The following is a 25166-nucleotide window of genomic DNA, read 5'->3' as shown; positions in this document are numbered from 1 at the left end:
CTCCACCACTACCAAAACCTGGCCATACAAACCCAGTACAAAAAATAGTAAAAACCCCCAACTTTCTTCAATTATCATCATTTTTTATAATGCTATTTTCTTGTAAAGAATGACTTCTTTTTTCTTTTCCAAGCTTGCTTCTTGACAAGTGCATGCAATCAGTCCAAATAACATCATTCCAATGATTTCTGGAATCTTAGTAATCAGGTGTCTATTTTTAAACATTACATTTGTGTTGTAGGTACAAAATCAAAGATGAGGCAGAATGTCATCTTGTAAACTTAACACTGCTACCTCATTTTCAATGAAGGTTCCATGACCTGTATTTTCAGAGTGACATATTTCTCTATATGTGAAACATCACAAAAGTCTATCAAATAGTATTCTCTAAGCTCTGGGGTTTTCAATAAATGCAGTTAAGTGTGCAAATCTACTGAGATTTTAATTTCTTGTAAAAATATGCATAAACATATTAGTGTTTAAATGCTAAGGTTCTTTGTAAAATGTTTTTCAGAACTTTAACTAAGTTCAGTACTTGAATACGGGCAAGTTAATTAATTGCATTTTCAAAATTGCATACTTACTTCTGTGCAGTTTTTCCCAAAGTGAGTAGGTAGTTACCAACCTTTTTGTAAGGTAAAAAGAAAATGAAAGCGCAAATTCTTCATAAATTGTACATCTATGTAAATCCAGAATCTGGAATATGGCACTCTTGGAGAGTTTACTGTCATTTATGTCACATTTATAGCCACAATGTATGCACTATTTAAATAGCTACTTTAATGCAATAAGTTCCAAGTGAAAATCTGGGATTTAATTAATGTGTCTGACAGAGTGGTGCCCATTGCAGTATTTTTTTTAGGCTATATTTTGTTGTATTTATTGCATATTTCAGGAAGCATGCTTGTGGTAAGTGTTATTAAAATGATCCAGTGTGTGTACAAAGTAATATATAAACATTTATTTAAAGCTGAAAGTTATTAGTAGATCTTATAATGATATGAAAATCATCCCTCACTTACAGGTACCGGAATTTGAAACTTATATTTTTGTTGAGCTGTATGCTGTAAGCACAGGAGCTGCTTTGAACAACAGTGCCAGATTTGCTTTTATAACTGTCCTGGAAAGTGATGCTCCTCATGGTTTAGTGTATTTTGCTGTGGGATCTCGATTTGCTGTGGCTTATAAGAAAACAGCTTTAATCAGTCTGCAAGTTCTTAGAGATTCTAGTACATCAATAACCACAATGGTTAGCTACAGCATGCAGGTAAGACTTACTGTACTTTAATTTATTTTAATATCTTTTTCTGATCTTTAGGAAAGCAGACTTCCAGCTCTTCAGGGAGAGAGTCAGGGGGTTCCCCGGGAGACTGTCCTCAGGGACAAGGGAGTGGAAAAGAGCTGAGAGATCTTTAAGAATGTCTTCCATAGAACACAGGAGCTAGCAATCCCCAGGAGCAAGAAATCAGGCAATGAAGGCAAGAGACTGGCATTGCTGAGTCAGAGCCTGTTGGTCAAACTAAAAAGAAAGAAGCAAATGTACAGGCAATTGAAGCAAGTACAGGTGACCTCAGAAGAGTATGGAGATGGAGTGTGAATGTGTAAGGAAGGTCAAGGTGAAGCTGGAAGTGAACCTGGCAAGGGACACAAAAAATAACAGGAAGGGCTTCTAGAGGTATGTTAACTAGAAAAGTAAGGTCAAAGAAGGTGTTTCCCCCGGAAAAACAATGCTGGAAAACTGGTAACAATGGATTAATAAAAGGCTGATGTACTCAACAACTTTCTTGCCAGTCTTCACTAGCAGCCTTTATTCCTACACCTCTTAAGTGGATGGACAGAAGGATGGGGCATAGGGGAGCAAAGTCCCTCCCACTCTAAGGGAAAATCACGTTTGTGACCACCTGAGGAACCTGAATGTACGCAACTCTATGGGACCCAAAGAGATGCATCCCAGAGTCCTGAGGGAATTGGCTGATGCAATTGCCAAGACAGTCTCCCATGTTACTTGAAAAATCTTGACAGTCAGGTGAAATCCTAAGTGACTGGAAAAAGGGAATTATTATACCCATCTTTTAAAAGGGAAGGGTAGAAAGAAGGACCCTGGGAACTATCAACCATTCAGCCTCCCCTTTGTGCCTGGGAAGACCACAGAACAGATCCTCCTAGGAGCTCTGCTAAGGCACATGGAGAACAGGGAGGAGATTGGAGAGAGCCAGCACAGCTTCACCAAGGGCAAGTCCTGCCTGACCAATCTAGTGGGCTTCTATGATGGGGTGGCTGCATCAGTGTACAAGGGAAGGGCTACAAATGTCATTTATCTGGACTTCGGTAAAGCCTTTGACACATCACCCACAACATCTGTCTAAACTGGAGAGATGGATTTGATGTTGGATTCGAATGGACTGTTACTTGATGGATAAGAAAGTGGTTGGATGGTCACATCCAGAGGGCCGTAGTCAATGGCTCAGAGTTCTGATGGACATCAATGACAAGTGGTGTCCCTCAGGGATCTGTACTGGGACCAGTGTAATTTAATGTCTTCTTTAATGGCGTGGATGAAGGGATCAGGTGCACCCTCAGCAAATTTGCAGATGACACCAAGCTGAGGGGTGTAGTTGACACTCCTGAGGGATGGAATGCCATCCAGAGGCACCTGGACAGGCTCAAGAAGTGGCATCTGGGAAACTCATGAGGTTTAATAAGACCGAGTGCTGGTGCTGCCCCTGGGTCAGAGGAACGCGCAGTACAGGCTGGGGGATGAACAGATCGAGAGCTGCCCTGCCCCGAAGGACATGGGGGTGCTGCTGGGTGAGAGGCTGGCCATGCCCTGGCCATGGGCACTTGCAGCCCAGAAAACCAAATATGTCCTGGGCTGCATCCAAAGCCCCGTGGGCAGCTTTGGAGGGAGCGGATTCAGACCCTTCTGCTCCGTTCTGCTGGGACCCCACCTGCAGAGCTGCCTCCAGCTCTGGGGTCCCAGCAGAGGAAGGACATGGAGCTGTTGGAGCAGAACCAGAGGAAGCCACTCAGTTGATCAGAGGGATGGAGCATCTCTGCTATGAGGAGAAGCTGAGAGAATTGGGATTGTTCAGCCTAGAGAAGAGGCAGCTTTGGGCTGACCCGTTGCAGCCTTCCAGTACCTAAAGGAAGCCTATCAGAAAGTTGGAGAGGAACTTTTTGCATGTAGTGACAAGAGAAGAGGGAATGGCTTAAAACTGAAAGACAGTAGGTTCGGATTAGACATTAGGAAGAAATTCTTTATTGTGAGGGTGGTGAGGCACTGGCAAGAAAAAGTTGTGGATGCTGCATCCCTGGAGGTGTTCAAGGCCAGGTTTGATGGAGCTCTGAGCCACTGGTCTGGTGGAAGTTGTCCCTGTCCACTGCAGGGGCTTTGGAACTAGATGGTCTTTATGATCATTTTCAACCCAAATCATTCGTAGAAGCATAGGTTTTATTCTTAATTTTATAATTAAATAATTGGTCATTCTTTGAAGTAAATATGACTGTAATTAGCATTTATTTTAGAAAACAGTCAAACATTTGCTGGGCCTAGCTTCTTACGTTTTCCATTAGTAAAAGACCCTTTTCTCATTGCATTGTCAGGAATGGGGTTTTTTAGCAGTTTCTTCCAGTGGCCTCAAAGAATGTGGTCAGCCAGGCATCTAATATATTTCTTTCTTTAATCTAAGGCTCTTGTGAGTCTTCAATTTTTGAGACTTCTTCATCCAAAATTAAGTTTTTATCCTGATGGATATGTATACAACATCCAGACAATACAAGACTTACTCTGTTAGGGCACAAATTTATTAATACCAGAACACACTTATGTAATGAGAGAGACATTTAATCAAATTTTATTCAATGTTCTTGGAATACCAAACAAGAAAATTTGTTCTTCTGATTGAAAATAGCAAGTGCTAAAGTAAATTTTTTTATCCCCATTCGTTTTTGAGATGTTTACATCTGTAGCACGAGACTCTTCTGTTGACACTTTTTTCTCTTAAATGCATTCCTCATTCATTGTTAGGAAGTTTCTCCTTTAGAAGATCTACAAAAATATGATTCCTGCCACTTCCTTGGTATCTGTGAATCCAGCATCAGGGTACAGACTGCAAGATTCTTTCAAGTTTACCATCACATTGGAATAGTACTTGGCCTGATCTACTTTGAATATGTGTGATTTTATGCCTAAAATAATTATTTTGGGGGTGGTTTATCATGTATTTACCCTTTATTAATAAAAGGTTCTGCATTCTGTTGTTATATTAAATGCATATCTGTTTTAACCACATAGGTTTACGTGGTGTTTCCATGCATTTATTATATAGTAGTTGGCCAGTGTTTCAGTTAGATTGTGTGGTAACAAATTTTCACACTTATTCCATGTAAAAATTCACTATAATTTAGCTGTTAAATGGAAAATAAATTGCTACTGCCCAGTGTATATTTAAGCTAAAATATAGGGGGCAATCTCTTACCCATTTATAATTTTTATAACCAACTGTCTTTGGACATTTTTAGGTTTTGAGGGTGCATGGCCAAGTACTAAAGTATTGGTATTATTAGTAGTTTTAAAATAAGAGGCCACAGCAGACAGGAAGGCAGTAACTGGAAACTGATGTTTATCTCTTCCCTACAAAGGTTTCTTAGACATTGTTGTAGTCACTAGTGCTTTTATTACTACTTATTTCCGTTTCCTAGTTCTCAGTGGGAAGGGATAAACAAAAGGAAGCTTCTCCCTGCAATTTTCACAGGTGAAGTGGTCGTGTCTAGAGCAATTTTGAACAGTTACATGCTGCATTGATTTACCAGATTCTCCAGTGAACTCAGAAAATGTCTGATTCATTCCATAAATAAACTCTACTAATAAAAGCTAAATATTTTCAAAAAGGGGTGTACTATTTCACAAATAAAAATCCTCATTTTATTCAGTAGGAGACCTTTACTTAGGAGTCAGTATACAAGCTGCATTTATTAAATGAATGGACACTTTTGAAAAATCATACAGTAGAATAATAGCTCAGAAAGTTAGTTTTGTCTTAAGGAGAGTTTATTATATTACCAGATAAAATGTCAAGGTTATGGCAAGTGACAAAAAGAGCAAGACTTTGAAGAATGAAACAATAACTGCAAACCTCATGGAAGGTAAAAGTAGTGTTGCTTCACAAGGAAATAAGGCCAGGTAGCATTAATAGATAAATTCATTTATCTGCCTTGCATGTGTATTCTATAGCATTCACTTTCCCTTTGTATTAAATGGATAATTCAGCTTTTAAGCATGTATTCTGGGACTAAAATACCATGAACTGATATTAGTTTGGACACAGATTTCCAAAACCTTTGCTTTGCTTTTGTTTAGTTTTCTATGTATTTGTAATGCTTTTCTCTACCCTAAAGTGAGGGACTTTGTGCTGCAGTTGCAGTGTTACATCAACTCTTCTGGAATTCACACATGTGCTAACATTTCTGTAGTATTTATTCACACAGAAAATTTTGTGGTTTTTGTTCTGGAAAAGAAAGAGTGGGACCTTGTTTACTATTGGCAATACATATAAGTCTTCTCCTAGGTTTGATGGATTACTAATTCAGGGAGATAATTATTTTAATTTAATTGTTTCTCCATTCATAACTACTTTTTGAAAGAGGACTTCTTTTTTACACATTTGTTTTTACCCATTTAAAGTGTGGTTTTGAATCAGCAGGTGGTTTTGAACAATTACATCTATCATAATGTTACCTAAAACTCTTTTGGTTTGTTTTAAGGAGCTACAAAAACCTGAACCTATTGGAAGGACCTTCATATCTCCAGCTGTGGCAGGACAAGATTTTGCCAGATCGGAAGGATTACTGACTTTTGAACGTGGACAGAGAAATGCATTCCTGGATGTGACCCTGACTCCAAAGACAGGATCTTTAAACCCATTTCCTAAACGTTTCCAGGTTGTACTTTCTAATCCCACAGGCGGTGCCAGGGTAGATGACGTGTATGGTATTTCCAACATCACCATTGTCTCAGATTTGGACTCCTTGCCAGTTTGGGGACTGATTGATCAACTGCATCAGCCTCTTGATGACACCATTTTACACAGAATCCTTCAGAATCTGAATGTCAGAGTGGCTACAGAAACTACAGAAGAGCAACTTACTGCCGTGGTGCATATAATAGATAAGGTGAACACTTCCTGTTCTTTCTTAAATGACGAATGACATTAATTAGAGTATAACAACACAACGAGGCATATATATATATATATATATATATATGTACGTATATAACAAGGCAGATCACATCCACAGCAGTGACTCTGAAGCACAGACTGCAAAAGTAAAATTAGAAATTGTGAAGTCCCACAATCAAAGAAGGAGTTTATCTGCCGCTAGTTATGATGGTGGCAAGAAATCAGAAATCAAATAGGTTGAAATGAGCAACCAGTATTAATTTTGCATATATACCAGTAGCTCTAGATTTTCTACTGTGCAAAATTTTCCGTTTGGTGCCACAGTTTCATAGAGCTTATTATGTTTTCTTGACTCTTAGGCCACAATTTTGTTGCTTTTACGCCTGGCACAACACCTGCTCATATCTTTACAGCAGACTGCAGTCAACACACAAGCAAATCCTACCAGGGCCAGCTGGAGTCTGCTGTAGTCTTAAGCAAGCATCAGTCTTTTTTCCTCCAGTAGCTTGTGCTTAAGCATTCCACTAAGTTCTATGAAAATTATAGACTAGTTTTATGGTGTTCTGTCTCTTCTGGACTCATGGAATAATGCACAGAAGCTGAAAAATTTCTGAATACCTTGATACAAAGTGTTATAACAATATCCATTCATTTTTGATTGTTGCCACAAAGAAAACAGAGAAAATAATGTAAAAAATTCTCAGGACTCAACAATCTTTGGTTTGTGAAAGAATGAAAAATGCCACATCCTTTCTTTACTAATCAAATTCCCTAGTAAGGATATGTTTATGTAGTTTTGACAGACTGTGTCTTATGCCTGGAACAGCGATCAGGAGTTGGGAAAAGTATTTTGAACTTTCAGAATGAACATTGGAATCACAGTGAAAATATCACTAGAACACTGAACATAAGGAAATATTACAAGCAGATTCCTTTGTGTAAAATGTTGTTTGATTTCTTCTCCTCTCATTAGGTTACAGGTGTAGGTGAAAAACTGTTGCTAACTGGTAAAAGTAGAAGTCTTTTCTATGAGATACTCTGTGCTCTGGCTAGCCCAAAACGTGAGGATACACAAGGCTATAGCTTGCTTGCTGAGGTGACTGAGAAGTTTGCTTTTTCTCTGTTGACTGGGATAAAGTGTGGATCACCAGGAGAAAGGTTAGTAAGCTTGAATTTGTAATATGTTTTGTGAATACATGACATCTTACCAATACAGAAAATCTAAACTACATTTTCAGAAGAGGGACTTCTCTACCATCTAGTATGTTACCCATATGTGAATGTGTTACACTATCATGATCTTATGAAGCGCTGTGTCATAGTGCCAATACATAGTGCTTTGTATGATTGCGTGTCACATAGAACCGGTACTTTGTTATGGGGTAGCTATCGAACATGAGTCAGGAGATCTGGTATGTTAGATACTCACCTTTAGCTCAAATATTTCTTGGAACAGTATTCATTATTCTTGCCAAGAAAATAATATGTAATTGTATGATGCAGAGCTGTGTTCTAAGCCTTAGATGAGAGTTAGCAACCCAAAATTTCTACTGGCATTTTGTAATTTGTATGTGCTTGGTTTTGCTCACTTGAACATTGTTTTAAAATTTTTAAAGCTACTCATAGTTTCAAATTGCTATTTTTGTCTCCAAGCCCTTGTCAGGCTAATGGGCTGGGGAAATAGGTGACTGAAGAAAGAGATTATTCTTTTTTATGAGACAGATGGTTTTAAACACTGTGGTTTTCCTATTGACAATCTTTTAAACAACTGGTGGTTGAATGTGTGTTCAGTGTTTAGAACTTAAAAGTTAAAATTCTTTATTACAAGTTTTTTTTGCATCATCTGTTGAGAAAAAAAAATAAAGCAAGATCATACATTTTAATGCCTCTCCTGTTTTTTAGACTCAGCTCTACATCAAGTTGTAAAGATGAGTGTTTTGATAACCTAGTTTACTATGGACAGATTTCAGTTAGAGGTCATAAGGAACAAATCCCAGAAGGGAAATGGAGAAGCTGAAATACGTAAAAATTCAGCCCTTTTTTTTCCACAGAAACTGAAACAGTGTGCCAATTAAACATCATAAGCCTAAAAATGCTGAGCTCATAAAGTACTAACAAATCACAAGTACCTTTTAGAGTCATTATGTGATGAGTAGTGAAGCTTGGTTCTGCTTACCAGCCATATTGCTTTTCCATTTCTACAGAGGCAAAAATATCCTTGACAGCTGTCCATATATTGCAATAATGGCTCACAACTGGTTTCCTCAGCAAATCAATGGACACAGATTTAATGGAAAAGATGGGGATTCTATTCAAGTACCTGAGCATTTACTAGAGGTCTCTCTAGTATTATCATCTCCTCAAGAAGAGAACTGTGAATCTGTACAGTTCACAGAATACAGCAGTCAGCAGTGGTTTCTTACTAGAGATAAAGAACTTGCCCTGAAGAACAAGGTTTGAAAATAATGCAATTTTTTTTCAATAATTTATTTTAACCTAGATATTGCTCAAAATACCACATATGTATTTAAAATAAAGTGAACATTTTTATGGTTGTCTGTGATTAAAATGAACACTGTGTTGAATCTTAATATTAAATTTATCTTTACATTGTACATGTTGTTTCAGGTTTTTTCAATGAGCTTGCAGGGTCAGAGTTCACTACCTTTGAAAGATAACAATGAAGTCATTTATCGTATTTATGCTAAAGGAAATCGGATTGTTCCACAGAAGTCTCTATGTCTCCTCTGGAATCAAGCTGCTGAAAGGTTATTTTATTACTTTGTTTAGTTTTCCAATTTCTACCATGAATCCATGTATTTGTTTAAGATATGATAACTCCAGTTAAATAATTTGCAAGTATAAAATTGATCCATTTCATGTCTTTTTCCTTAATTTTTCTGGCCATTTTACCAGTACATAAAACTTTTCTTATAATAAAACGAGTAGTTATTCTGGCTCAGATATTTCTCAGACTTCTGCCCCTGGCTTTTTTTCATCAAAATACCATTTAGATTGTATAATGATGCATTAGGTTACAGTGACAGGCTATAAATCCCAGAACTGCATCAATGAATATGTTAATGAAATTGGAGATAATTGTGTTCTGTATCCTGTTGAAGTATAGTTGGTTTAGGTTCAATTTCATTAGACCAACTGGATAATACCAGCCTGCTGTTGATACAAACTATTTCTCTTCAGGAGGAGATGCACCAGAATTTCCCTGTATGCTTTCCTTTAATCTGTGCACAATTTCCAGTAGAAATGGCTTAGGATATCATCTGTGGTATGCTTCACCCTTTTTCAAAACCACTTCAGCAATACTGAAAAAAAACCAAAACAAAACCTGAATTTTAGTTTCAAAGCAACAAATAGCAGTATAAAATGTTCTCCATAACAGGGTATTGAGCAAAGTTAAGTAAAAAACTATTTGAAAAGTCAGACAGACCTAAAAATCTGGCAGAGATTTTAAAAACATGGGCACAAAAATTCTCTAGTGAAAAAAATGTTAATACATTTACAAAGATTTAAAAAAACACATTAAAAAGCTATAAATAATATTTTAATCTCATGTAAATATGCTCTTCTGAGCACTACACATGAAAGATTACAGAAAACACCTACTGAATAGTTTAGGGAACTTGGTATTTCAGGAATACAACAAAAGTTTTCAAGCCTGCTTACCATGTGAATTACACAAGTCCATTTCCAACTCTGTGAAACTTGTTTTGCAGCTGGCTGTCTGATAGCGGATTCTGCAAGGTGGTTGATGACAAATCAGATTATGTGGAATGCTCCTGTTCTCATATGTCCATTTATGCAGTTTATGCCCAAACAGATAACTTATCTTCATACAACGAGGCTTTTTTTTCTTCTGGATTCCTCTGCATTTCAGGTCAGTTCATTTAAGACAGTTTTCCCATTAATAATCACTGATGACCACTGATTGATTATTAACACTTTTGGTAGCTGATGACAATCTTTTTATTTAGTGGAATATTGAAGGAATATTGACTAACTTCATGTCATTAAAGGTGAAATCTTCTCTGATATTTGCCCACTGACAAATTTTGCCACTGGAAAAAAATGTCAAGCATATAAATATCACAGAATCAACTAGGTTGGAAAAGATTTTTGAGGTCATCAAGTCCAACCTACGACCTAATGCCGCCTTGCCAACTAGATGATGGGACTGTGTGCCACATCCAGTCTTTTCTTAAACACCTCCAAGGGTGGTGACTCCACCACCTCCCTGGGTAGCCTATTCTAATCCCCACTGGTCCACCTTGTGGCACATAGGGACGGCCTGCTCCTATGCCTTCAAGATTTATTTCTTGAAGTATGTCCCTCCTTCCAGGACCCCTTTGTTTTTGAGGGCTGTTTCCCAAGGTACTCTCCAAAACAGCATCCTGAATTTCACCCTCTGAAAGTCTAGTGTAAAAGCTTTACTGAAGTTTCAATATCTTTGTTTCACTGAACATTGAAAACTCGTGGTTCTTTTCATGAATGTCATGGTCACTGTGCCCCAGACAGCCTCTGACCACCACGTCTCCCACCAGCTCCTTTCTGTTTGCAAACAGCAGGCCTAGCAGAGCCCCACCCCTGGCACGCTCGCTCACCAGCTGTGACAAGAAGCTCTCCTCCATACATTCCAAGAATCTCCTGGACTGCCTCTTTCCCACTGTGCTGAGCTCCCAGCAGGTATCTGGCAGGTTAAATCCCCTACAAGAACAAGGGCTGGGGATCTTGAAACACCCTCCAGCTGCTTGTAGAATAATGCTTATAGAATAATCTCTTCATTCTGGTTGGCTGGTCTATAAGAGACTCCCACCAGAATGTCAGCCTTGCTGGCCTTCCCCTGATTCTTACCCATGGTACTTGATCTTTTTGTCATTGATCTCCAGCTCCATGGTGTTGAGAGCCTCCCTAACATACAGAGCCACCCGCCCACCTCTCCTGCCTCACCTGTCTCTTGTGAAGAGCTTGCAGCCACCCACTGCGGCGCTCCAGTCATGCGAGTCATGCCGCCACATTTCTGTGATGGTGACTATGTCACAGCTTTCCTGCTGTCCCATGGCTTCAGCTCCTCTTGTTTGTTACCCATGCTGCCTGCATCAGTGTAAAGGCACTTCAGCTGGGCTGCTAACTTTACCCCTGACTCGGGCTTACCACCCTTGGGCTCATCTCTAGGAAGCCTGGTTTCATCCCCTTCCCTCTTCAAACCTGGTTTAAAGCCCTCTCAGTCAGCCCTGCCGACTCATGGGCTAGAATCCTTTTGCCCTTGTTAGACAGATGGAACCCATATGACTCAAGAAGGCCTGGTGCTGTAAAAATTGCCCGTGGTAAAGAAACCAAAATTCTGATTACACCAGCCCTTAAACCATGCATTGATAACATGGGTTTTCCTGCTCCTTTCATTTTTCATCCCTGCTCCTGAAGGAACTGAGCAGAACAACACCTGTGCTCCTGCCCCATCAACCAATCAATCCAGAGCCCTGACATCCTTTTTAATGACCCTGGTACCCCCTTCTTGTCAACCTCATCACTGCCAATCTGGACAACCAGCAGTGGGTAATAATCAGAGGGCTGAATTATTTCAGGGAGTCTCCTGGTGATATCCCATACCTGGGCCCCAGGAAGGCATCAGACTTCACTGTGGCATGGGTCTGGTTGACATACAGGGCTCTCAGCTCCCCTCAGAAGGGAATCACCTACTACAACTATCCTTCTTTTATTCTTAATTCCTGACGCTGTGATGCATCTGACAGACGAAGTGCAGGTGGAAGATTCTCCAGACAGATGTTTTTCTTTAGTGTCATCTGCCTGACCCTCTGGACCCAGGGCCTCGTACCCACTCTGTAAGGGCACCTGGGAGGGTGATGGGGGTCAGGAGGGAATTTTACAACCTCTGTGATTGGGTACCCATTTCCATTCCCCCCATCTGCTAGGTCTCCTCCTTCTGCCTGATGGTAAGAGGGTCAGGGCTTCTCTGACTCCTGCTGAGCTTCTTGCAGGTTTGCAAGGCTGTAACTCCACCAGTCTATTTCTCTTTCCCTAACGTTCCTCAGCCTTCCCAGTTCTTCCTTAAGCCCTGCCACCAGACAGAGCAGATCATTCAGCTGCTCACACCACACACCGCTGTCTTTTGCACTGTCCTCTGGTACTGCCCCCAGGCTCAGACACTCCCTGCAGCCAGGGGTCTGGACAACTGTGTCCTTGGGGGACTCTGCTTGGGTTAGCACACTTTTGCTGGCAGCAGCAGCAATGACTTTTGACCATTTGTAACCCATTGCTGGATCTAGTCAAGTTGGGGGAAAAACACCCCAAAAAACACAACCAAAACACACCCATCTAACATACCACCCACCGCCAGGAGAACAACTGCACCCCTCCTGTGCAAACCGCTGAGCAAACTGCCGTGCCACGCCCCTGTTTGCCTGGTCTGGGTCACCAGGCTCCCCAGAGCCGTTTAAATCTCCTGCAAATGGTCCTGGCACACCCCTTGATCGCCTGAGTGGCTGTTTCCCTGAGGTGCTTTAATGGAAAGAGATGTCATTCATTTGGGGGAAGAAACTTAAAAATCTTAAATTCATCTGTGTTGCTAGCAGCAGTACAGTCATCCTCTTTGTCAAATTTTTTTGACCATTTTATCTGGAATTTACACTCAGAAGTAATAGCTTGGGGGAGATAGATTCCGTTACACTCTGCTGCCTAACTGCTACCCAACATCTTGGGAAAAAACCCTGAAGAGTTCAACCTATGAGGAACATGACTCTCTTTGTTAGCAGCCTCAACAGCCTGAGCCCCAAAATACCAGGCAGGAAGCAAGGGATCTAAATTCTAAACTCGACTTCTGAAGGAGCTTTCCAGATTGCAGCTGGTTTACTAATATGTTGCAGCAATCACAAATTAAAGTAAATTTTTCTTAGAACTATAGAATTATTTAGGTTGGAAATGACCTCTTGCATTTATAGGCACTAAGAGTAATGGGCTTACTAAGAAAACATGCTAAAGGGAATTCTTGGCTGACTTTAATCCCCTTAAATGGGGGGCTGGTGTGCTCCTTGTGAGATTTATGACTTCTGTACTAGATCATCACTATATGAGTAACAAAAATCCTGCATGCAGCTAAATCAATTATGTATCCCTACCTAGCAAACTGCCGTAACAGATTAAATCTAGTCTTATTTTTTTTAAAACCTCAGCCAAAGAAAATGAAGACCGAGAAAGAGGGAGAACCTCTCAGTTTTTCTGCTCCACACACATTGATGGTTATATTTAACAATAATAAAACGAGATTTTAGCACATAAAAATAAGCAGATTTTAAAATACAATTGCAGGGAAAAAGAAGTATGTTGATGAAAAAAAATGCTGTAGAATGGAAAATGCAACAAAAACTGAAGAAAAAAAATATATGCAAGAGCTAAGAAAATATTTTGCTGAATTTGAATCAATTAAGATACAGATAATTGTTCAGAACTGGTCATTTACTGTAGTCATAAGAATGTGTTTTGAAAGTAAAAATAGTTTAGCTTGGTTAAGGGTTTACTTTGAACTTGAGGCAAATGCTTTCTGATGCCTTTCAGCTTTTTTGGCTTGTTGAAGATGTGATGATATAGATTACTAGATTTAAATGAATCTTTTAAGTAACAAATTGCTTTATTTTTAGAGTGATAGGGATATTATTCATTTCTCTTGACATTTCCACGTAGGTATGAAGAATATTAAAAAAAAAAAAGAAAAAGGAGAGAACATGTATAGTTGTTTAAATATCACTAAATAATTTTTGAAATATTTAGAAACAATACTTTTAGCAATTATTTCTTTCACTCATCTCTTACAAATACTGGTAGCTGAACAAATAATCAGTCTCAATAGAGGATAAAAGATCTGCCTTAATTACCCAAATTCCTGCCCTGAGTGAGGTGTGAAAGCTCACAGTTAACTCTAATTAACTCTTAGATTTAGCAGTGTTTTCCTTGGTGGCTTAACTTTCCTAGGGTTCTTTTCCCAGGAACTACTTACTGGTAGGAAAGGGGCCTTTTCCATTTTTGTTCTGTTCATGTTTACAATTAATTAGTGAAATGAAAAGCGGTGTCATTCTTTCTGACTACTGCTATAATAGATTTTTATGCCCAACACAGATGAAATGGGAGATTGGCATTTAGAAGGTTTAGCTATCTGCTAAAACAGTGCTACCCAACAGGAGGCATTTTTTATGTAATTGTTTCTAAAAACATTTTTTGGATACAGTAATATGAACACTGAACAGTTACCTTTGCTTTATATATAACTATTATGACAATCACCCATTTCGTGCAGAAAATTACACCAAAAAACACTTTTCAAAAATGGTTTGTTTACATCATGAAATTATTTTAGGTCCCAAGCCTATGGGAACATTAAATACATGTTAGTATTTGAGATAAACTCATGAGTGATCTCAGTGTCAACCAAAATGGACATACTCTCTGTAAGGTTTGTTTATTTGGTTTTTATTAAGTGATCTGCACCTTTGAGAGATATCTGCTGGATATATAGCACAGTTTATTAGCCTAAGCTTAAATTTTCCTTCTTTTTTTTTCTTTTTTCTTCTTTTTTCATTGTCATTTCTATGTAGGTTTTACTTTGGCTATCATCTCCCACCTTTTCTGCACCAGGTGTGCCATGTTTGCCGCTAAACTTCTCACTCATATGATGGTTGCTTGTTTGGGTACTCAGGTAAGAAAAAAGGCTGAAGTCTCAAAATGTGGAGTGAGTACATGTTTGCTTTTCTTTTCTTCACTTTCATGGGCATGTCTGAACAGACCTGAAGTCTGAACATTTTGGGAAAATGTAAAGTTTCAACATACGACACTTAAAATCAATCCAATATTCATATTCTGTGTTGGGAATTCAACTGGAATTACACACTGTCTGAGAATATTTAATGAGAACCGATGGATGATGCAGCAATGTGAGAAGATAGTCCCATGTATAGAATGCTGTGCTCAATTCTAACTTCTGAAGGATTTTGAAAGTTGTCTTATGTTTGGGCCCACAGGCTTTTCTGTCTGTGACCTGTTTTTTGTTTAAATACACTGCATTTTAACTTTTATATGTAATTCTGATCTGTGAAGAATAATTCCTGAGAACATTTCCATGTGGTGTGTAAATGTAATAATTTTAATTATAGAGGTACAGTTTGTATGGTTCTAAGTAATTTTGTCATTCATCCTCAATCCTTGAAATACATGGCTCTCCTAATCTCTTTTTCTTTTGCCATGCAGTGATTTTGAAAGTTTAGAACAAAATTTTTGAAAGAGGATTTTAGCGGGGTAACTGCTTAACTAGTGAGCAGGTTTGGAGAGGAAGTAAAGACAGTTTGGCAGCAGCTGTCAAAGAAAAGAAAGTGGCTTTAAGGCAGAGTGAAAAGAGAGTGTTTGACAAGGGAGAACTGAACTACTGTGCTAGGTGTTCTGAACAGGTGGAAGAAAATATAGAGTTGTGTTGTGATATGTTGGCCTATTGTGAACTAGCCTGATTAGGAAGCTAAAATTTAACAGAAAACTCTACGTAGATGGTGTATGTACAGCTGTACCCACATACAAGCATTTGGTCACTATATATGTGATTAGAAATTTACAATGTAATTAAAAATGTTGTGGGTTTGCTGACTATTGACTCTGTATGAGAGGAGCTATTTAAGACAGTTTTAAATGAGAACTTACTACTTAAAAATCAGCACTTAATAATTCATAGTTTAAATACAAAGAAAATGTTAGTATTTTTTATTTCTATCTTCTAATCTTTAGGCAGCACTAGACACCGGATTTGTAACTATTAGCTCTCTAGCCACTCTACAGAATGAAGGAAGCTGATCTTTCTCCATTTGTTTATATTTTTACCAGAAAAAAAAATAAAACCGGGAAGTTTTTCACGGTAGCTCCTCTGTTTTATACATCCATAAATAATTAGTTTTCATCTTGTATCTGCACGAGGTGTTTATTAGGTTTGTACTTTAGGGGTTCTTTTTAAATTGCTACCAGTGCACTAGTTACTCATGTCTGTAGATGGCAGTCAAGCCTTTTCAGCACATTGCCCAGGAACTTGCTGTTCCAAGGCTGTGCCTGCTTTGTAGTTGCTCACAATAGTTCATTTCTCTGTCAGTGATGGGGAATGGTGATTCGCAACATTCAACCTTCATTTCGTTCTTGGTGTGTCCAGGGCTGCCAGAATTAATGGAGCACTTGTAAAGCATTCAAGAGTGGATGTTTCACCATGTGTTTAGTGAAACTCATTGGAAAAACATAAAAGACTAGGATATTTGCGAAATATTTTTTATTCCTTTTGAACGTAAGTTCATTTAACAATATCCTAAATGCATGAAGGAAAAAATTACTGGGCTGAGATTTTTAGTTTTGAAGTAAATTTAGGTGAATTTTTGAGTATGCAAAAAATTAAAGTTAAATGAGAACATACTTCACAGTGTCTCAATACTGTCATAGTAGTCAATAAAATTCTTTTTTCAGAGCTATAAACCTCGATTACAAACTTAATAGGAACCATTGGGATGGCTACTGTGCTTTGCCTGAGAATTCCCAGACAGAATGCATGAATAAGCACTTTATACATGACTTTTTTGTATATACTCAGCTTGATGCATCTCATCCACATTAAATTTCAGGGGCCATTTCCACAGTACATGCTCAGTATTACAAATACATGAATTTATGCTAAATTCTCTATTTAGACTTTTTGTGAGTGCACTATTGAGCAGCTTTTCATATATGCAGTAGCCACTTCTCTGGAATATTTGATCATTCACAATCTGCTTATAGCAAGTATTGTGTACAAATGGGCTTCCATTCTTACGGCCAGCAAAGCAAAATTAAATTCTAGTGGTCAAATAGAAAAAAAAGGCATAGGGGAAACTGTGTCATCCTATTTTTATCAAACAAAAAATTAATGTTTTCTCATTTATCCAGTCCCCAAACTTCTTATGCACTACTATGATGCACTTAGCATCATCACCTGTCACTGCAATAACTACCGAACTGCCAGGCCAAGTTGATCCTACCGCTGACTTTGGTAGAAATGCATGATGAAGAATTATACTTACTCTGTTTAAATATTTGAAAATTGTGTGTTATTCAACCTGAGCAAAAATACAAACATACATGTCAGTTATATTTTTCAAGAAGCAATAGTGCATACCATCTTCTTTTTAAAAAAATCACTATTTTATAAACTGCAGCCTTGGTAGAATCGTGGCTTTATTATTTGGACTTACTCAGATTTGGACAATTTTGCCAGAAGATAAATTTTAAAGATGTGATAAAATCTCCAAGAGGTCATGAAGGAGCAGGATATGTATGAATGAATTAATGAATGATCATCCAGCCTGTAGCTTCTGCCATCCTATAAAAGTGAAATCTCTACAGAAACACTGAAATGGTGCTTCTACTGTACTGTTTTTAATCTTAACTCTTCCAAAATAAGGAAATTCTTATTTTCCCCTATAGATAATCAAAGCCCAAAAGAAATTGACATATATACCTGGATAGGGGGAGCTTGCAAAGCATGTTCCAAAATGAGGGGTGTAGAGTGATTCGCTGTACCATCCACCAGAGGGGTGTCTCGTGGCAGTGAGTGACTGAGTGCCTGCCTCTCTCCTGGCAGTAGACAGAAGTTTTCCTTTTAATTCAGTCTTCCCTTACGGTAAGCCTGAGCCTTTTAGTCAGCTGCTGGGAAATACTAGTTAAAGGACTGTTTCTGAAGAAGCTGGGAGGGTACAGAGCTTCACTAAACTCCAGGTCTATACGAAATATGAAACTTCATGGAATAGGAAACAATGAATATTTTTATGCATTACTTTAAAGTTAAAGCCCAGTTTCGCAGAGTGAGGGAATTTGCTCCTTTGTCTTCGAGGCCTGAGATTTGCTGCTCTAACCTGACAGCAGCTAATAGTGCTGGTGAGATACCATCAGCATTTACTCATAAGATTTGAGAGAACACAGAGGAAACACAAAAGAACTGTATACAGTGATCCAGAAGAGGTGTACATTTTAGAAATTTGATTCCACGCTAATGTGTTTCATCCTGTTACTTTGTGAAGTATTTCAGTAAGAATTATGAGTGGTATATAGTCTTCTTCCACCCTTGATGTCAGTATTCCTATCTTTGGGATAATAAAGTCTAACATTTCTCATTTATAGAGGGAAAGATTCTACAGGTGTTACTAAGAATGGAAAGTAGAAAATATTTTCACTTCTATTGGAGTATTGGAACACACAGCTAGCTGAGACACTTGTTGGGTATGTCAGAAGGGAAAGGTGTGTCAGTAAAAATGTTGATGTGGGTAAGCTGCTCTCACCAGTTCCCTGAATAACATTTGTATGATCACAGTAAATAAATTTTAGTTGCTTTATAACAGTCATGCTGTTCCAGGGGATATGATGTATGTTCCCTAGTCCTATTGAAAACACGTTGCCATATCATACAACAGGTAGTGACTCTTGGAGTCTCACTTATTTTCTTTGTTACCATTGCAAGAATTAGGACCTAAACCTTTTCTCCCAGTGACTATCTTACTAGGTTTCAAATGGAATTATTTAATTATTTACTAGCTGATTTCAGTAATTCCCACCAAGCCAGAGCACAGTTCATGCAGCTTCTTTCAGAAGCAGTTTCAACCTAATCATAAGTAGAACTATTTGGGAATTGCATTTAAATAAAACACAATTTTGGAGTGGACTAATCTAAATTGAATGCTTTTAAAGTAAAGCAGTACATTTTGTCATAAATGAGGCTTTGTGGGCCAATCTCTATTACTCTGAGTTTCTCTTTTTGAGTCCACAACATCCAAGAAGAATCAGTCAAAGCTGGAGCTCATTTTAGTGGATTTTTAGTGGAAGCGATTGTAATCTATTTCAAGATTTCAATGACTTTATAAATTTTATTGATTATATATATATAGGCAGACATTTTATAGATAGATAGATTCATATATACATAGATCTCAGGTGTCCTCAGGTGTTAGATAAGGTGTATGAGGTCCTTCAGAATCTGAGAGTCAGAAAATCCTTACCTCGAGAAGTGGGATACCCAATCATTAGAATATATATTATACACAATTAAACAGTGGGAAAAGACTGCTACCATAAAACAACAGCAGATCATTACCTGATCACCTGGATTTCTTTTGAGGAACTGGCTACTCGTACAACTCCTTATTGCAGAATATTCCCCTTTCTCCAGCAGAGGGAGCCAATATGCCTGTGGAATTCCATCAGGTGCCAAGCTGCCGCGGCTCCAAGAGATTTGATATGAACATGATGCCGTTTGTGGATACTTACAGCTAAAGCTCAGGCAAAAGTAAAAGGCTCTGGAGATGTTCTAAGAGTTTATCTTTACGGTCTCAGTCTAGGGAGTGTGGACATGTAGAAGCAGCTGAAAAACCTCTATCCCATGAAGAGAAGGTAGTAGTCAGGGCCAGGTGAATTAGTGTAAGAAATAAATCAGAAATATTCAATTTAAATTTTATGTTATTTGTTTTCATCTGCCAACAGAGGATTTTGGTCTTTCACTGATAATCTAGCACTATGGAAGTGCCCATATATTTTTACTTTTGCTACTTGTAGGGATTTTACTTCTACCACCCTTGTTCACTTTTCTCGTGTAGTGTTAATGCACAGGCTGTTACTTTTTTTACAGATTACCTCCTAGGGTTTGCCAAAACTCAGATATATGAGCAATGCTGCAACATATGTTAGAATGCTGCTACATTACCTCACACCTCCTGTCCTCACTGCAAACAGTCAAATGTTCTGTTTTTCACTTTAAAGTATAATATGAGATTTCTATCAGCTAATGCCTTCCAGCTCCTTTTTATTATACTCTATTTTTTCCCAAAATCACAAGCAGTTGGGGACCACACACAGAGAGGAACAGATAGAAACATCCCAGGTTGCCTATTCACTGCTATTCTTGGTGTCTTACTGTGAAACAGGTTATACTGTTGCCTCTCTCTCTTTCATGCTTCATTGTAAATTTTCAATGCTTTCTCCCATTTTCTGCCTCCTTTCTTCATCTGCCTTTGTTTTGTCCTCTCATGTGTGCCATTCTGCTTTAATAAAAAAAGTAGTTATCTATTACTTCTAATTAGCAAATCTCCTGTTGCTCTTTTCCCTGCTGAAGGCTTTCCTCAAACCTGCCTTGATGGAGAGAAGGACTATGGCAGTTGCTGTTACCCATAAATTCAGGCCATAGCAACAGCTGTGCTGTGTTAATCTGAAGTTTTCAAAGCATTCTTAATGTAGCTTATCTTTTGGAGGACAAGTCTATAGGGTTTTATGAACAATAGCACTTGAGTAGTTTTCCTTTACAGCTAATTAAAATTATACTAACCCTTGAATCTCTAAGTTCTGTTCTTTCTCCACTACTGTCACTTTGCTTGCTTCCACCTGCAAGAAAGTTTTAAAGGGGTCTTTTTTTCCCATTTTTGACAGTTTTCTCATGACCTATTTCATAACTTTCAGGCAGCTAATGTTCCATACACAGTAGATTAACAAGGCCTTTTCAGGACTTAATTGGATTAATTATTTGTATGCATGAAACCAGAGCCTGACCTTGCCAGATTCATATGGCAAGTTTAGTTTTAAGTGTTCTGGGGTTCTGATTGCTTTTGAAAATAATTGAATATGATTGTCATAAATACCAGCTTACTAATGATTGTGGTTAACTATGATTAAATGCTTTTTAATAATGCTTAATTTAATAATGCTTAATTAAGTAATTTTTGATTGTTTAGTCAGTAGGCTATGGTTGAATTTTATATGCTGGTAGATCTGATTTTGTTCATTATGTCATTTTTCCCTGTTGGTATAGAAAGCGTCATTTGAAAATGACATTATAGAGATTTATAAGAATTAAACAAACAGGTTATAACATGACAGATTTTTTTTTTTTATTGTCCCATGTCAATCTTTTTAAAATATAATTTGAAAGAAAGACGCTAATACTGATGTAGATCTGATTAGATTCTGAAAAATTCCCATGAAAACCATAAATCCTGGGAATGGCAGTGAATAATGAGTGAAATGGTTAACAAAGAGTTTGAATAACAAAGAGTATATTAGCCAGAGGGAGAAAGCAGGAACTTATGTGTTCATATGCCGAAAAAACCCCCAAACCATGTTCAGTCATGAAAAAAGGCTTAGCAAATCATGATGGTTGATCATGTGCTATATTTCCATGTTTCCACTTAAAAAAAATTAAGAAACCAGGAAGCTTATTTTGGGCAAGGATAGATGAATGAATAGAAATCAACTAAGCACAAGGCATGTGCATCATTAGAAATTAACTTCTATAGTTGAAGTATTTGCTGGAAATAGTAGAATTTTATGTGGGTCTCAGAGACCAGAGATGGGAGAAAGTGTACAGGAGATAATTAACTACATTGTTTTACTTCACAGCTGAGATGGGATAGGAATCTTCCCTTAGTCAATAATTGTGGATCAGCTGGCAAGAAGTAGCTTGGAAAGCACAGGAATTCAAAGTCTAAAGATTGTCTATCTGTGAGTAAACAAACAGAATTGAATCAAATGAGCACCTAGCATTGCATTTACCCAGGATACAAAATGTCTGCTCCACTCAGAGGATAAATATTTTGATGAAAATTGTTAGCACTTTCCCCCCCATCTCCCCAGTATTTATCCCTGGTCCTTGCAGTGTCCAAAGAACTTGCATTTTATTGTATCCTGCAGTATTTTTGGACAGATGCTGCTCTAGTCTGGGTTGTGGTAGAGAGCTGCATGTTCCAGGCAGTCCAAGCACAGGTCTTCCACCATTGTGGAGAAGCAGGTGGGAAAAAAGGGACATACAAATGTTTTCACTGTTACACAAGGTTGAGTGGCACCTCTTTATGCAAGCTTTTAGGCTTCTTGTGTGCTACAGTATCCAGGCTCAAAATCAGGAAAACTCAGCCTTGAAAGTAAGTTAGTAAATAATTTGTGGTTTTGAGACCAAAAGAAAAATAAAAAACCACAAAAACAACACCAAAAACCCCCCAAGAAAACAACAACAAAAAACCACAACAACAACAAAAAAACCCAAAACAAAACCAAAAACAGCAGCAACAACAGAACAACAAAAAAACCAAAACACTGCCCCCCACCCCCAAAAAACAAACAACCCCATTAACTGCAATAACAGAAGCCTTGCTTTGGGACAGGTGACTTTTTATTTCTTTTTAATGTGTTCCCACAGTGCAAAAAAAGTTGGGAAGAGAGGGATCAAGTAGGCATACAGTATACATACATCCCATGGAGATGCATCAGTCCTCTAAACCTTATATACAGAAGTTTTTTTGTCTTCCCACCATGTCTTTCATAGGTGTGCATGACTCAGCACGACATAAATGAGAGGCAGATAGAGAAATATATAACTGAAAAGTACATCTACAGACCTGTATGTTCTATGTAAATTCATAATTAAAATTGGCCTATAGTTACTGCTATTTGTTACTTCTGAAGTATTTTTAAAATATTGCAAATTGTGCTTGAGTATAATCTGTGATCAAGATACAGCAGTGTACTTGCAGACAACTGGAGACGGTTACATGAACATTTTCAAAAGGTCTGCGTTGGAGATAAAAGACAGAGCTCTGTAACAAAATCTATCCTCACGTTTAACTGTGCTCTTCAGTTGTCACAGATCCTTGCAGCCACTCACGTCTGAGCAGAGTTTTGGGTAGATGGGTGGTTAATGTTTCCTAAACCCTCGTCTGAACATTTGCCAAGTCATTAACTTACAGTGATACACATTGTCCTACCTTTGACATGGGACAGGTTAAAGCAATATCCATATGTTACTCTCTATATTTTGTATAAACCTGTACCTTGCCTTTTACTTTACACAGACTGATATTTGGCATTAGCATGTTACAGCTCATTGCTAACTTCTAGCTGAGGCCAGATGTGATGGCAGCTAATCTTGTCAGAATAATTATTAGTCTGGGCATCTCAGCTTCCCACCTTTGAAGAACAAAAGCTTTCAGGATATATTTGATAGTAAATGCTATCAATTGTTAAAATATATTTTGTTATCATCGGACTGATTTCTTAAAGTCTTGTGTAAATGTAGTTTCACTGGAAAAGGAATGGAATAGAAGCAAAGAAGGAAGTTGGATGAAAAGGCATTCACCATGTGATTAGTAAGACTAAACCATTAGCTCTTCAGTCACCTTCTGTGTTAAAAAATTCTTTACATTAGTGATCAAAAGGTCGCACTTACCTTACTATAACTGTATGAAATGTTTCTCTCTAATGTGTTCTTGGTTGCATTTTTTTATTAGTTTTAAATGAAGTTAGCTTTGACACCTTTGGCATTTAGACTGTTACTCGGTCTCCGTTCTGTGTCCGTATGCTCAGTACTGCAAAAAGATAAAATCAAAGGTGAACTTGCTCTTAATTGTAATAACAGATGATTCCTGACATAGGAAGCAAATGTAAGGCTATGTTAATTTTCTCTTTAGAAGCATTAATGGAAAACTGGTCTTTTTATCACAAATACAAATAAGAAGTCCGTCCTTAGAAACCCAGTAATAGCTGCAGACTGAATCTGTGTCCAAGCTTGGGTGGCTCTGGCTGGAAGCAGAAGTCACTGGGAATGTCCCACCAAGCTCTCATTCTCTTGTTGCCTGGACGATTTTCCTTCAGATTTATAATGAACTTTTACTAAGCTCAGTCTAGTTTAGACATCCAGAAAGTATGTATTGAAGAATAATAAAATGTGATGAGACATCTCTGAAGATAGCTGTTCACAGCTTTTTGTTCTAAAATCCTGCTGCAGTGTGTGACACTCATCCACACACACAGAGCTGTCAGCTTTCACACAATGGTAGCTTTCACAATATTTGCTGAAGCTTTAGATCTTTCAGGCTTAATTTTTTTATTTTTATATTTAGACCGTTCTCTTTTGGAGGATGAAACACAGCATATCAGTTTTCCTATATAACCTTTCTGTCCAAAGACATGTATCTCCTTTTCCTCCAGCTTTCACAAGTGTCCTTATTTGCAAGTGTCCTTATTAAGCTTCACCCCAGGAAAAAGCATCTTCAAAAGATTCTTTGTCTGAAATGCTGACATGCACTGGTGTTATTACTGAGTTTGATAAATGTCAGATTCCAGTAGACAAGTCTGCTTACCAAAGGAAAAAAGGAGCACTTTATTTTTCAAACCTCTTAAATACTTACATGTTATCTTCAAAATGTTGCAATATTCTACAGGATGCTCCTAACATTTAGCTCTGTATAACACAACAGTTGTTCCCTTTTCAAAGTTGGTGCCTAATTAGTTAATATAGCTCTACAAAACTGGAAACATTTTTTAAAAAGTAAAACCAAATAAATGTGAGTATTTCTCAGTAGTTTGTTGCCCACATAGTTCATAGTTGTATATGGGTTGCCCACTTGAAGCTTTATTCGTTTATAAACTGTTGCACCATTTGCGATGCTTACTGTATGTAATGATGTATTATTCACTATAAATAGAAATTTGAAGAAGAGAACTAACCTGAGGAATTTTTGGTATAAAGAATCCCCTTGCCATTTGCTCCAGGAGATTGCTTTCCTGCGTGAACTTTTCACTGAACGTTGTATCATATTACCCTTTCAAAATATTCAAAGTTGTTGTGGGTTGTTGATTGAGATATAGACACAACAGATGACTCCAGCTTTGGAAGTCATCACTTGCCATCAGTGATGAAAACGTAAGTGTTGTAGCTTCACTTGGTTTATTTCATAATCCTGCACAAGAATCACCCACAAGAAGTTGTAGCAATGCTCTCCTAACATGCTAAATAATCCTAGGTATGTCTGTTGCTTAGCAGATCTGATATATCATACAACCTTAGTCAAACACTGAGACGACACCAAACTATAAAAAATAAATGCTTTTTAAGACTTCATTTGTACTGTCCTAATTTTGAGCTGCTATACAGGTAAA

The 25166-nt window shown here is 37.9% G+C and overlaps 1 protein-coding gene across 13 annotated transcripts in view; it reads left to right on the top strand.

The window, feature by feature from the left end:
- Positions 1-25166, top strand: part of ADGRV1 (adhesion G protein-coupled receptor V1) — a 318059-nt gene that overhangs the window by 134906 nt on the left and 157987 nt on the right. For 12 of the 13 annotated variants that reach the window (XR_006013577.1, XM_042012970.1, XM_042012977.1 and 9 more), the window contains 7 exons: positions 1025-1267; positions 5764-6171; positions 7153-7337; positions 8384-8633; positions 8808-8947; positions 9914-10074; positions 14801-14901. Coding sequence is in view for 12 of the 13 variants with exons in the window: in XM_042012970.1 (XP_041868904.1) it covers positions 1025-1267; positions 5764-6171; positions 7153-7337; positions 8384-8633; positions 8808-8947; positions 9914-10074; positions 14801-14901 (1488 nt within the window). In the remaining variant the exon portion in view is untranslated. Of the gene's footprint in view, positions 1-1024; positions 1268-5763; positions 6172-7152; positions 7338-8383; positions 8634-8807; positions 8948-9913; positions 10075-14800; positions 14902-21635; positions 21738-25166 lie in introns of all 13 variants that reach the window. The other variant, XM_042012979.1, reaches the window with a different exon arrangement.

Source organism: Corvus kubaryi, unplaced genomic scaffold (genome assembly GCF_017639235.1).
Source record: "Corvus kubaryi isolate FWS band 111438036 unplaced genomic scaffold, C.kubaryi_AGA036_p1.0 split1-37296, whole genome shotgun sequence".
NCBI lineage: Eukaryota > Metazoa > Chordata > Aves > Passeriformes > Corvidae > Corvus > Corvus kubaryi.
This window is presented reverse-complemented; position numbering and strand designations above follow the sequence as displayed.